We start from the raw sequence: 12,812 nt of genomic DNA, 5'->3' as shown, positions 1-12,812 counted from the left end.
CCCGTTTATGTTTGATTATCTAACTAACCTTTCAGGCTGCCCAGTACCCAGACTGCTAATCTATTAACTATTAATCTCCACTAGGGCTGAAACAACTAATCGATAAAATCGATAATAATCGATTATGAAAATCGTTGTCAACGAATTTCATCATCGATTAATCGGATCGATTTTTATCGATTATAAAAAGAGGTTTTTTTCAGAGCAAATGCTCTGAAAAACTCCTCTCTTTATATAATCCGACCTCAAACAGAGATCGGATTATAACACCGGAATCCAGATCCCCCGCAACGCTGCAGGGGACCTGGATTCTCCTCACTGTCGGCCGGTCTCTCACTTCCGTCTCTCTCCCCCCTCCCATAGACCCCTCTGACTCCTCCCCCCTCCCATACGTCACTCTGCCTCTCTACCCGGCACCGTTACTGAAGGCACTTTCCCTGCAGCTTCATAGAAGCCTCAGTGTAAGTGAAGGTGAGTAACGGAGTCTGTCTGTGCGATGCAGACCCCCACCGGCTAACAGAGAATCATCCTCTCTGATGGCCGGTGAGGGTCTGCATCGCACAGACAGACTCCGTTACTGCCCTTCACTTACACTGTGGCTTCTATGAAGCTGCAATGAAAGTGCCTTCAGTAACGGTGCCGGGTAGAGAGGCAGAGCGGTGTATGGGAGGGGGGAGGAGTCAGAGGGGTGTATGGGAGCCACCCTCCAATACACCACTCTGGCTCCTCCCCCTCTCATACGCCACTCTGCCTCTCTACCCGGCACCCTTACTGACAAGCACTTTCCCTGCAGCTTCATAGAAGCCTCAGTGTAAGTGAAGGTGAGTAACGGAGTCTGTCTGTGCGATGCAGACCCCCACCGGCTGACAGAGAATCATCCTCTCTGGCCGGTGAGGGTCTGCATCGCACAGACAGCCTCCGTTACTGCCCTTCACTTACACTGTGGCTTCTATGAAGCTGCAATGAAAGTGCCTTCAGTAACGGAGCCGGGTAGAGAGGCAGAGCGGTGTATGGGAGGGGGGAGGAGTCAGAGGGGTGTATGGGAGCCACCCTCCAATACACCACTCTGGCTCCTCCCCCTCTCATACGCCACTCTGCCTCTCTACCCGGCTCCCTGGTGTCTTGTCAGAAACGGAGGTTCACAGGAGGCAGAGTGGAGTATGGGAGGGGGGAGGAGGCAAAGTGATGTATGGGAGGGGGAGGAGCCAACGTGATGTATGGGAGGAGGCAGAGTGGAGTATGGGAGGAGCCAGAGTGATGTATGGGGGGGAGGAGGCAGAGTGGTATATGGGAGGGGGAGGAGGCAAAGTGATGTATGGGAGGGGAGGAGCCAGAGTGGTGTATGGGCGGGGGAGGAGCCAGAGTGGCGTATGGGAGGGGGAGGAGCCAGAGTGGTGTATGGGAGGGGAGGAGCCAGAGTGGTGTATGGGAGGGGGAGGAGCCAGAGTGGTGTATGGGTGAGTTATAGTGGTGTATGGGGGGTATTATGAATTTTTAGGGCATATAGGGGGTATAAGGCATATGGATATTAGGCATATCAGGGGGCATAAACATATCTGGGGGTAAAAGGTATATCAGGGGGCTCAGTGGCATATAGGGGGTATAAGACATCGATATTAGGCATATCAGGGGGGCATAAAACAAATCTGGGGGTAAAAGGTATATCAGGGGGCTCAGTTGCATATCACTGGCATATAAGGAGTATAAGGCATATCAGGGGCACAGTGGCATATCAGGGGGCACAGTGGAATCTGGCATATAAGAGGTATAAGGCATATATGGGGGCAGAGTGGCAAGCTGGGGGTCAGATGTGCATAACTGTGGGCAGTTTGGTAAATAAAAAAATTTAAACAAGGCTTTTTTCTCAGTTTTTATTAAATATGAAAAATAGTTAACATATGAATTAATATTTACTAATAACTTTGTATTAAAACCTAGTTTGAGAAGCACTGTGTTTGGGTTCTTGTAGCTTTTATTATTATGTCAGTAAAATAAGAAGGTGAATAGAGAGAGGCCATTGCAATAAAGAGATGAAAGTGTAAATTGTACGTTTTTTATTGCAATTTTTCTTCAATTTAAAATAATGTATTTTTTTATCCGATTAATCGAAAAAATAATCGGCCAACTAATCGATTATTAAAATAATCGTTAGTTGCAGCCCTAATCTCCACCATACACCGCTTTAAAAATAATCTGGGACTCCTTAATGATAAAACCCCAGTTCTGCTACACATTATGGTAATGAGCAAAATAAAATACAAGAGTGATACTTGAGGAAAAATCTCTTAATCGATCACAGCATGCCAATTGCAAAATATTAAACCACCTTAGAATTTAAAAGTGTTCATTAAATCAGTGCTTTTACCTGCTCCTGAGTGGGCACCTCTCCTGTCACCAGAAGCCAGAAAAGTCCCTCTGGCAGTGGTTCCGTACCTTCTGGGGCTTTGGGCAGCAGCTTCTGGCACTCTGGGATGCTGTAGCCACGGAAACGGATACCCTGGAAACAGATACAGTCAGAATGGGTTTAAGGGAATAAGGTTATTATGGTATGTATAAAGGAAGAATTGGGGTTCATTCTTTACCTCATCAGGATCAAGCACAGAGGTTTCATAAACCAATCCTTTCATCCCTCTCATTCCACCGTAAATCTGAGGGGGAAAAAAAAAAGTTTTTTGTCTCATAGAACCAAGAACCTTCTTAAAACACAAATATTCACAGCTGCTTCTTTTACCTAGCCAGATGTCATATGTTAATCTGTTTATCCAAAATCACAGTTGTACTTGAGTGCTCTGACATGCATTCTTTACATCAAGATCGGTCCAGTTTTGGCAGTGACAAGCAGTCAATAGCTGGCAGGAACGTGCACCCATGGAACTAAATGGGAGTTCTTTCTGCACATGTGCAAAAAGGGTCACATGCAAGGCATGGAGCTGGGGGCAGCTAAACACCAAATGTGTCCCTTTAAAGTGCATACAATGATAGGAGAGCCCCTTTAACTTTCCAAGATCTTGTGAAACCTTTTAATTTGGTAGTCATACAATTTAGTTAAACACAAACTGGTCTGAAGAAACTGTGAGCCATTAACTAATATTGCTCTGCTGATTAGTTATCTATGCCAGGTTGAGAACATTTCAGAATTTCCCTTCTAATGACAATATCTTGTCAGGGAACAATTAAAGTCTGTCAAGACTGAATTTCTCCCCACTAATAAAAACATTCAACTGAGAGATAAGGTAGGAAGTATCAAAGTTTATCTGTATTCAACCTGTGGCACATTTTACAAATTCAGTGCTGCACTTACCATGTCCACTGTGATCTGGCCAATGACCGTTTTCCCATACTGCTGCTTAAAATTCTTAATTCTTGTTTGTTCTTTGGGAATCAGGTCTGACAGGACATCCTTGAGATTCTACAGAAAATGAAAAAAAATCTGTAAATCTGAAATGTGTTCCAGCTAGAAGACTGCCATGCATTGCCAAAACAGGGTCAGCATCAACCCCCCCCTCAAAAAAGGGAGACTCACCGTAGAAGTGCTTGCTTGCCGAGCAGCAATGAGAACACAAGGAGAGTTCTGTTTGGATAAGAAAGAAGAGATTGTGCCCATTATTCAGCTGTTGTGACAACAAAGACTGAAGGCAAACCACTTACATCTGCTAACAAGCTTACATAAGTAACAGCCTGCATTAATGAAAGAGGCAACCCATGGGAAGTGACCATTCTTGAAAAAATAGATATATCAATAATGCTTGCCCCTGGGGGACTCCTGGTTACAGCACTTCTACAATGGAATACGAAGGCCATACAGAGGTAGTAAAACATAGCACACCTTCCTAGTATAATGGTCTATCCATATGCATAAGAGATTAAAAATACATGTATGAGGCTTAAGATCCACTTGGGCCAAAATGGGGATGCCCAAAAGCAACCCATTTTTGCATTTATAAAAGTCGTAGATACCCTATACAATTGAAATTACTCTAACCAACATTCTTCCCAAAATACAATCTGGACTAAACATACCAAAAACAGCAATTGAAATGTTATGCTCCGCCATAAAACCGGACAGCGCACGCGGTAGCGGAGACCAAGCCACATCTAAAGAATAAAATCATCGCAGCAAGATCTCGACAGCAGTGTGAATTTATTAAAGCAACGTGTTTTCAGAGCGAGACAGACCAGGAGGCTCTAACATGGCATGATTGGTGCTTCTTAAATTACGTATGATTAATCACTGAAGCACCAATCAAATGCGAGCCCCCTGACCCGTCTCTTTGAAAGCATGTTACTTTAATAAATTCACAATGCTATCGAGTTCTTGCTGCAACAGTTTTACTCTTTAGATACAACACAGATTGATCTGCCCGACGGAAGAAAAGTCCTGGTGTCACAATTTCACTTTCAACTTGAAATACTCTTATAATGGACTTAAAACCAGTGGCTTCTATACCAATATCATTTTGGCTCATTCAGCCTAAATTTTATTTTGGCGCGATAAATTGAACGTGAGCAATGACATTATGTATAATTACCAGCCTTTATTCTGGTGCTAATGCCATATCATGACTTTAAATGGGGCAGTTAATTTTGATGGTTTCCTGAGTGTTAAAAATTGTTGCAATATTATTTCATACGCCAGCTCACTGTCTTCCTACGTTGCATAAGCAATCCCTTCATCGTGACATGCAATGGCCAGTACTGCCAAACATGGAACTGCACAGAAATAGGTTACATATAATACATTGCTGGCTAGCATGCCAAGGAAGGGACTCTGGCTGAAAAGCTTTCCCCTATGCCTCCCTGTGGTCCAACCTGGAACTAAAATGTGTTTTGGAATCAAACTCATCTTCATACCAACAAAGCTCGTGGAAACTGATCTTCTCACCACCAGCCCTTCCGCTGCTTACACGGTACAGCCTTCAACAGAGAAACCACCTTTAATCTTTATCTAGCCCAAAGCAGGTCAGTTATTTGGACCCATTTTAACATGGGTAAGATCAGTGGTGGTCCTTTTAGGATTTCCCGAGTATATGTGTATATGGTATTGGAAGTCTAAAAGACCAAGTATATGTGTTTAATCAGAAACAGCCCTAAATCAAGGTCAAGCTAAAACTATGAAGGACTACACCTAGTTAAAATATAAAGGCAAATAATCATTGAAAATGACCGGATAGGTTATTTTTTTTTGCTGTCTGCTGAATGGCACTTTAAAGTCATATATAGAGTGAATTTAATTAAGAGAATCTGAATACTGAACCCAGCGCCTCAGAGAACTGGTATTGGAACTCTAAAAGACTAAGCACAACTATCACCTTATTGCCACACAATAAAAAAAAGTTCTTAAAGAATAATAATAAGTACTTGTTTTGTTATCAACACTATCAAAAGGAGAGAGCAGGTCACTCATTCTGCATCTGCTTTCACAGGTAAGCCTATAAAAATATCACTGCTGAGATGTAATTATATATATTTTATACACACACGGCAACTGTTTACATACAACCAAGTAGTTGTTCAAGTTGTAAAATATAACATGTTATACTGTCTCTCCAAAAACCACCTGCACTACAGTAAAAAAGGGATCAAAGGGCTAGGCTGTCATCCGAGGCTTATTGTAAAACAGCCAGGTCAACAAGTGGGGACCCACATTCGACAGCTTTCTCAGGGACATCTCCTCCAGCTCACCAGGTATGAATAGCAACTCCCAGAAATAGCTACATTTCAAAATCAAACACGGGGGAAGCTTCCCCTTTATATTGTGCAATACTAATAACATGATCTGGTGTGGCAAGGCAGTAGAAAAGGAAATATCCATACACCAGAGATGTTTAACGATCCAGTGTGTGCATATACCCGGTTAAACCAGACTTGCCACTTTTGTGTTTCTAATTCTACACTTCATTAAACATATAATGACACATAAGAAACTCAAATTATTGGTGTCTATGGGAGAAGTCACCTTTCCTGTTTTGAGTATCTGTGGATTGTTGTCATTGGCTAAGACAGCCTTTGGAAACAGTACGCTTGGGTAATGATGGCGAATGTTTTTGGGCCCAATTTTCCGCACACCAAGTTGCAGATCTTAAAGTGTCAACATTGCACAGTGGTGCCTACCCCTGGTGAACTGCAGAGTTTTCACCTTCCAGACAAAAAAAAAAAAACATAACACACATATGCACTCGCACACATCCTGGCAGATTATTTTGGCAAGACAATTCTGTTTGGGGATAAATGCAGCAATTGGACTGCGTTTTGTTTAACCCTTGCATTCTCATACCATAAGGAAGCAGTGGCAGCAGCAGAACATGGATCCCATTTAATCCAATCTAAATGTATATAAATGGATGCAAAGTGGCTTCTCAGATGGAACCCATGTGCTGTTATTGCCACTTTCCCTCTTATCTTTTTTTCATTTTCCATCCCCTTCCTATCATTTCTATGTTTTCTCGCCATCTTCCTTCTTTCTCACCACCTCTCTCTCCTCATCTTTTACCTTTCTTAATTCCTCTGGTGGGAGAACAAGGTCCTTTCCTACAGACCTCTGTTTCAATACTCCATTATGCAGCTTCAGTGCCGAGTGCTGGGATTATGACATCCTATCCCGGCGCTCAGCATCAGTAGCTGGCATGCTTTGAGAGGACGCAGTAAGACAGGAGTCTGTATGAATAGATCTCATGCTCCATTTATTTTGAGCTGATTTAATAAATCAGCCAGGCAGTTGGCAACCTGGCTACACAACAGAGGTCTTGGCATGCCTGTTGTGGCAACTGTACCATAAGATCAACATTAATGTTTTACATACTTAACCCATTGTATAATTTTGGTTACCTCTTCCCAACTCTAATTAAGATGCCATACAAATGGGAAACTAATTCCAAATTGTGTCCGTGAAAACATGAGAAGTGCTGTTTTATAGGCTGGCAACAGATGTTATTATGCAAAAAAAACTATGGGACAGGATTCAGTCAGAAACTCTCACAGCACAAACTGAAAGTACTTTCAAAATATTAGATTATAATACAATTTTCAAAAACATTGCGCCATTAAAAAAAATTAAATGGTATGTGTTCTACTTCTGTTACCCTGGCAAAATCTACTAGACAAACACTGACTCCTTATCATGTGGTACACAATATCATTTTTCAGTCTTAATCACCAAGCCGGACACTGACTAATAAATATCTATGGAGGAACAGACTTCATTAGTGCTGTCATAAAGATTCATCTCATTGTAGTGGCCGTGCCCAGAAAGTCACTCAAGACAACAGCAGCCTCCAGATATGCATGTCAATTAAGTTTATTGTAACAAAATGGAAAAAAATGGGTTTTTGTCATTGGTATCCTACATTACTGAATAAAGCACTGTTTTATGGTGAGGGAGAAAATATTCCATGGGACATCCTTTTTAAGTCCACCCAGGCACTTCTATCTGAAATACTTGGCCCCTCCTCGTTTCTAGAACACCATCAAGCTATTGCCACCGATAGGTAGCTTGGTACAAACATGCAATGCAGCCCCTAGGGGAAATAGCATTAAAACATGTCTCCCTAACGCCAGGGAAGCAGCGTGCACGCTTATACAAGTGTTGCTTCGGTGAAGAAGCAGCCACTGGGTAAGTAAACATTTCCAATGGAAACGTTTGTTTTATTGAAAGGCAGTGATTAGTAAAGCAAACTTTCACTGATACTAGGGTAAAAACCTGGACAGGAGTGCCCTTTAAGTGCAGCATAAATACTACCTGTAAAACATACATGCCGTTTCACTGGTTTAGGTTACAAACTTTCCTACCAACTGCAAGCGTGCGGTAAAACACTAGTTTAAATATTAAAAAGAATATCCAAGAATAAGGGAAAGGCTGCGAACACCCCTTGACCTGACAAAACCCGCATGAGTCACTGAAACCTTCACATGCATGTGACAGCACAACGTACCAGGAAAGTACAAGAAAAAAAGGAGAGTACTGCCAACACCTAGGCTTCCAAAGGGCAGGTTATCACTCTGGTATACCAATAGTGAAAAGCCAAAATGATCAAAGTATGACTAGCAACTCCCAGAAATAGCTACACGTGCAGCACACCAATAGATTTAAAGAAGGGTTTTTTGTTTTTTTTTATTATTATATATAAACATGCACGTTTATGAGTGGAACAAAGTAGATGTTATGCTTTTGGGCTTGACCTGTTTTTAGGTCTACCGTGACTTAAAGTGGTGGATGAGCTCTGAAAGATCTTCACTTAAAGTCCACCTCAAGCAGGGTCTTCAAATAAGCATAAGCCAGGTGACTGATGACTTCCTTTAAACAATTCAATCTCACCTTTTATTGGTCCTTGGTCCTAAAATGCAACCATTTACAAAAATACAATCTTAGATTTTTCCCCGGAGTGGGGAGGAATTCTTCCACGGCAGAAGATATCACAAAGCTGCATACTGGTAATGAGAAAATGTCTGGCTTTTCATTATTCATAGTTGCTGACTCGCAGTAGTTATCTACCCCAGTGGAGTTATCAACACTGATGCAGAGTGAAGAACTCTCCATATAGATTAAAAGTGGTGGGTCCACTTTATTCACCTATTTCAAAGAACCTACTGTATTATCATTAGCAACACATTTAAACAATCGGCAATCAGGAAAGTTTATTTTGTTAGTTTGATGACTGATTGAGGAGACTACAGATGTGTTGGGGAAAGAATCCATTGGAACAAACAGATTTAAATTAAAGTCCAATCAATCACATTAAATCAGAGCTGCAGAAAACTGTAAGGGATATAAAAAACACAGGCCATGTCATCAGTCTTCTTCCAACATTATTAAACCTATGAAGTATTGCAAATGCTACGTGTTCTTATGATAAGTTCCTGGGACAGTATGCACAACATGAGGCACTTTCACCTGGCAGTGTGGTCAGTACATGTTCTTTCAGAAGAAGATCCTACTGGGACAGTTCCATCAATGCCAAACCTGGCTTACATGTTTCAAACCAACCCAGCAGATATTGAGACGTAAAGGCACAGTGGTATCCATTGTTCAAATGACTGCTTCTTTTTCAGACTTCCTGTAACCTAGGAAGAATCATTCAATCTACAATGACATTCAAACCCATGCTTTAAATGGCAACACAGAGTAGGATTACAAACTGCCAGGAGCTCAAAACTCAGGCATCTCAAGCAAACTATTTTGATACTTTTGAAATCTAATTTGAAGAAAGAGGAATTCATGAATTCTAATGGCATTTCTGCTCTAGCATGCACACAGTTAAAGGAGAGGTTGATACTTTGACATTAGCATTCCTTTAAGCCCTTTCAACCTCTGTAAACTACATAGTGGCTGAGTAAATAAAATGTAAGCCATTTGGCCCCTACCACCTGCTTCACCGACCCCTAAAGGGAGGGGGCATGAATGCATTTTAAGGGTCTTTTTGTTTCCTAAACAGTTTTAGGCATAAAAATACCAGCCATCTAACAGTGCCCTTATCTGCGCAATATTACAAAATCCATCTGACTTTATTTCAGGTCAATGTTTGATAATGGCTTTTATGCAACATTTGGCGATTTGGGAAAGCGACAGTACATTAAGAAATTTAGGATGCACCGAGAAGTTTAGAAGTCAATTGCAACTACTTGTTTTGGGAGCAACGGCTTCCAAACTCTTATGATTTGTTAAAACGGGGGATTTCGGTATATAGCAATAACTCTGACCTTATCAATTTTTCTAAGACTATCCCTCTTCAAAATGTTTGTCGCTGTAAACATTCATTGCGACCTCCAAAAATCAAATTTTTGACATTATCTAACATGTGATTGATGATTTGAAACCTGACCTTGAGTAGCAAAACTCACAGACCTGTTTAACCTCTGGCTTTGAATCACTTTTTGTTCTGTCAAACGTGACATGCAATGCTTAAAGTTTTAATATTTACATTTCTTCGACAAACGTTCCCCATTCCATATAGATATTGTATTTTATTGTTAGAAAAGGTAGCAAACATTTATAATCAAAAATATTAGCTATTTTATTCCTATGTCTACATAATAAAGCTGATTTGTGTTTGTTAATGCAAACTCCCATTATAACCTTCACCAACGATTTTCCCCTCTGGAAACAAACTTGTCACTGAATTAACAAGTTATACGGACTAGAAGAATGCCTGGTAGCTGCTGCTGTAGCCTGGAAGAACTCCCTGTAGTTAAATAATGTGAAAGCACAATAAAGAAGCCAAGCAGTCATGCACACAGTTTTGAATGAAGTCACCTGATCGGCCATAATACAAGGTTGTTGAGGGCAATCCGATGAGGCCACTGAACATATGTCCTTGACAAATGCTTCAAATACTTCCCATGTAGGGGAAAGGTTACTAAAAGGGGGGTATATCTGACGTTATATTTCTACCTATATGAAGACAATGTATGTGGGACTTTAAACCCTTGATCACAAGAAACTACCTGTAGTAGACAATGCATTCTTTTGTAAGTCAGGGATTTTTCATTTTTACACAGTGTCTATGCATAGAAATCTATAGTAAATGAACAGTGTTAACTATGTTATTCTCTAAAACTAAAATGCAAGGAAATACATTAGTTTGAGTGGTTGATAAAACACAACCTATCCCTGGGAAAAATGTCAGCTGAGATTCGAAAGACGTACCCACTGGCTCCTATCCATGTTAAGCATATGTGGACATACCTCTTACCCAAACCCTATAAGAATATGGATGACTCGTAACTGTGTCTGGCCACCCAAATCCCACTTAATTTTGTGTAGCCCTAACCTGTTTAAAAAGAACTAGAATCAAAAAGGTGTTACACGTCTGACCTTTGGTACTTCACATCTGATGCAGATAAATGACATGCACTATGGTTGTAAAAGCCAGCGACTGTCATGTCCAAAGTCACCCAAGACTAGCAGGATTCATACAAAGAATATGGCGGATAGGTTGATGACAACTATAATATTTATAATGGACTCTGCTGGAACATGGCCATTTATGCAGTCCTGGATGTAACTCAAGTATTAAGTAATTAAACTAGAAATAGCAAGCTTTCCAATGGGCCAATATCATTTGCACATAACATTAACCACACATGGGCAGAGAATATATATATGGTGCCAATAAAGCCATAGGAAGCCTGTTTGTGTGACAGTGTAAGATCACTTGGGGAAAAAGGTTATTCTTCACAGGGACAGTATAATATATTGTATATGTCCTATTTATGCACACTTGAAAAATGAGTATTAAAAATAATTGTCTTCTGCCCCAAACACACAAAATTCAATACAGCATGGCTCAGTAATGTCTTGAATGCACCATCAACAATAATTATCTTTCCCCCCGTGTAACCATAACATAAGACCGGTAGCTCACGCTAACTCCACCATGGCCAGTGTCTTGGTTTGATGACCCCTGGAGCTGAAGGTTAGTGTATCGGTGAAACACGACGAGATGAATTCATCACGTAACGGATTAGGAGAAATGTAGCTTCACCATTAACCTCTTGAGCTTCTAAAATGTTTGTTAAAAATAGATATTTTTGCTAAAAGGAGAGTTTGGGTTTTGACAACCTTTATTCAAAATCCACTATATAAAGGGTCATGTCAAAAAAATCCTCCAACAAAAGAGGGCTGAGCTGGCCCTGTATAATGAATAATTCAATGGGCGAGGAGACTTTAGAAAAATCTCACAGTTTTCCATACATTATACAGGGTCAGCCAAGCACTTCGTGCAGACGCCCAATAGAGATGGGCCTTTCAAATGTATAGAAAGGCCAAGGGGCTACCCCCAACTACACTGTCAACCGTCTCTTTCGTGAATAAACTAATGTATAACCTGAGACTAAAGGCATGTAAATAAAATTATGTGACAGGATATCTGCAATAAACGTCACAGTCTTTTGTGCCCCCGTTATGGCTGCTCGTTATAGGAGATTCCAACAGCTCAAAAACGCGGATTCCGCGATAAGATCATCTGAAATGCCCATGGTGTAATATGATAGGCGAACCGCATTCAGGTCACTGGGGGAAGGGAAGCGGATCCCGGGCCATGTGGGACAAGACAAAGGGTGTGTATAGACACCACCTGTAGATGCCGGCATTCGGGGCAGACTCCACAGTGCTTTAATGCACAGACAAGTATGCAGCGTAATGGGGTGACGGAAAGGAATAACGCAGGCCTCCCTGCTCCCGCGGGGATCGCTCATTTCCCTTGTCGGGACTCACCTTGGCTGCTAGGATACGGGCGCACACGCGTCCTGCTGAGATCAGAGACATGGCAAGACTGACTGGGTTACTGAACCTACACGGGGATAAGATGCTATGGTTTTGGGGAGGCCCGACGAAGGTGCTGCTTCTCACAGGAACCGGCAAAGCTCAAGGAGCCTGAAAGGCCGGAGCCGGGACAAGGTTGAAAAGGAGGACTTTTGGCCCGCCCCCCTACTCAGTGATGTCACTACCGCCCCTCCCTTAGGCCCAATAATTGGCGTCCGCCATGTTTACACATGGATTGTAAGGGCGCTTTCCTAATGCATTCCGCTGCAACATTTCCACTCATAAGATGGCGGCCTCGGGAATACGCAGTACAAATGGGAGTGGATTTGTACTTAGTCGCCATCTTGCGAGAACTGTGTCATAGCAAGGGTGGGAGGATTTCAGGGCGAAATACGTCTAGTGCAGAGTCATCATTAACTCTATCGTTTCTGGAGGGTTTCCACTGAAAAACGCACCGAAATGTCGTCGAATGTTGTCGCAACAATCCCTAACGGTGGGAGGGAAGGGGGTTAAAGATAACACCAGCCCCGCCCTCTTTTCCGTCAGTGTCAAGTGT

The 12,812-nt window shown here is 41.8% G+C and overlaps 1 protein-coding gene across 1 annotated transcript in view; it reads right to left on the bottom strand.

The window, feature by feature from the left end:
- The window catches only part of CS (citrate synthase), a 25,852-nt gene extending 13,436 nt beyond the window's left edge, over window positions 1-12,416 (bottom strand). Inside the window, exons 1-5 of the mRNA XM_053455609.1 lie at window positions 12,209-12,416; window positions 3,524-3,571; window positions 3,302-3,409; window positions 2,583-2,648; window positions 2,366-2,497 (exon numbers count right to left, since the gene is read on the bottom strand). Of these exons, the coding sequence (XP_053311584.1) occupies window positions 2,366-2,497; window positions 2,583-2,648; window positions 3,302-3,409; window positions 3,524-3,571; window positions 12,209-12,259 (405 nt within the window). The 5' untranslated portion in view covers window positions 12,260-12,416. The remainder of the gene's footprint in view (window positions 1-2,365; window positions 2,498-2,582; window positions 2,649-3,301; window positions 3,410-3,523; window positions 3,572-12,208) is intronic.
- Between the last annotated feature and the right edge of the window lie 396 nt (window positions 12,417-12,812).

The sequence above is a fragment of the Spea bombifrons genome, chromosome 2 (assembly GCF_027358695.1).
Source record: "Spea bombifrons isolate aSpeBom1 chromosome 2, aSpeBom1.2.pri, whole genome shotgun sequence".
In the NCBI taxonomy this organism is placed as follows: Eukaryota; Metazoa; Chordata; class Amphibia; order Anura; family Pelobatidae; genus Spea; species Spea bombifrons.
This window is presented reverse-complemented; position numbering and strand designations above follow the sequence as displayed.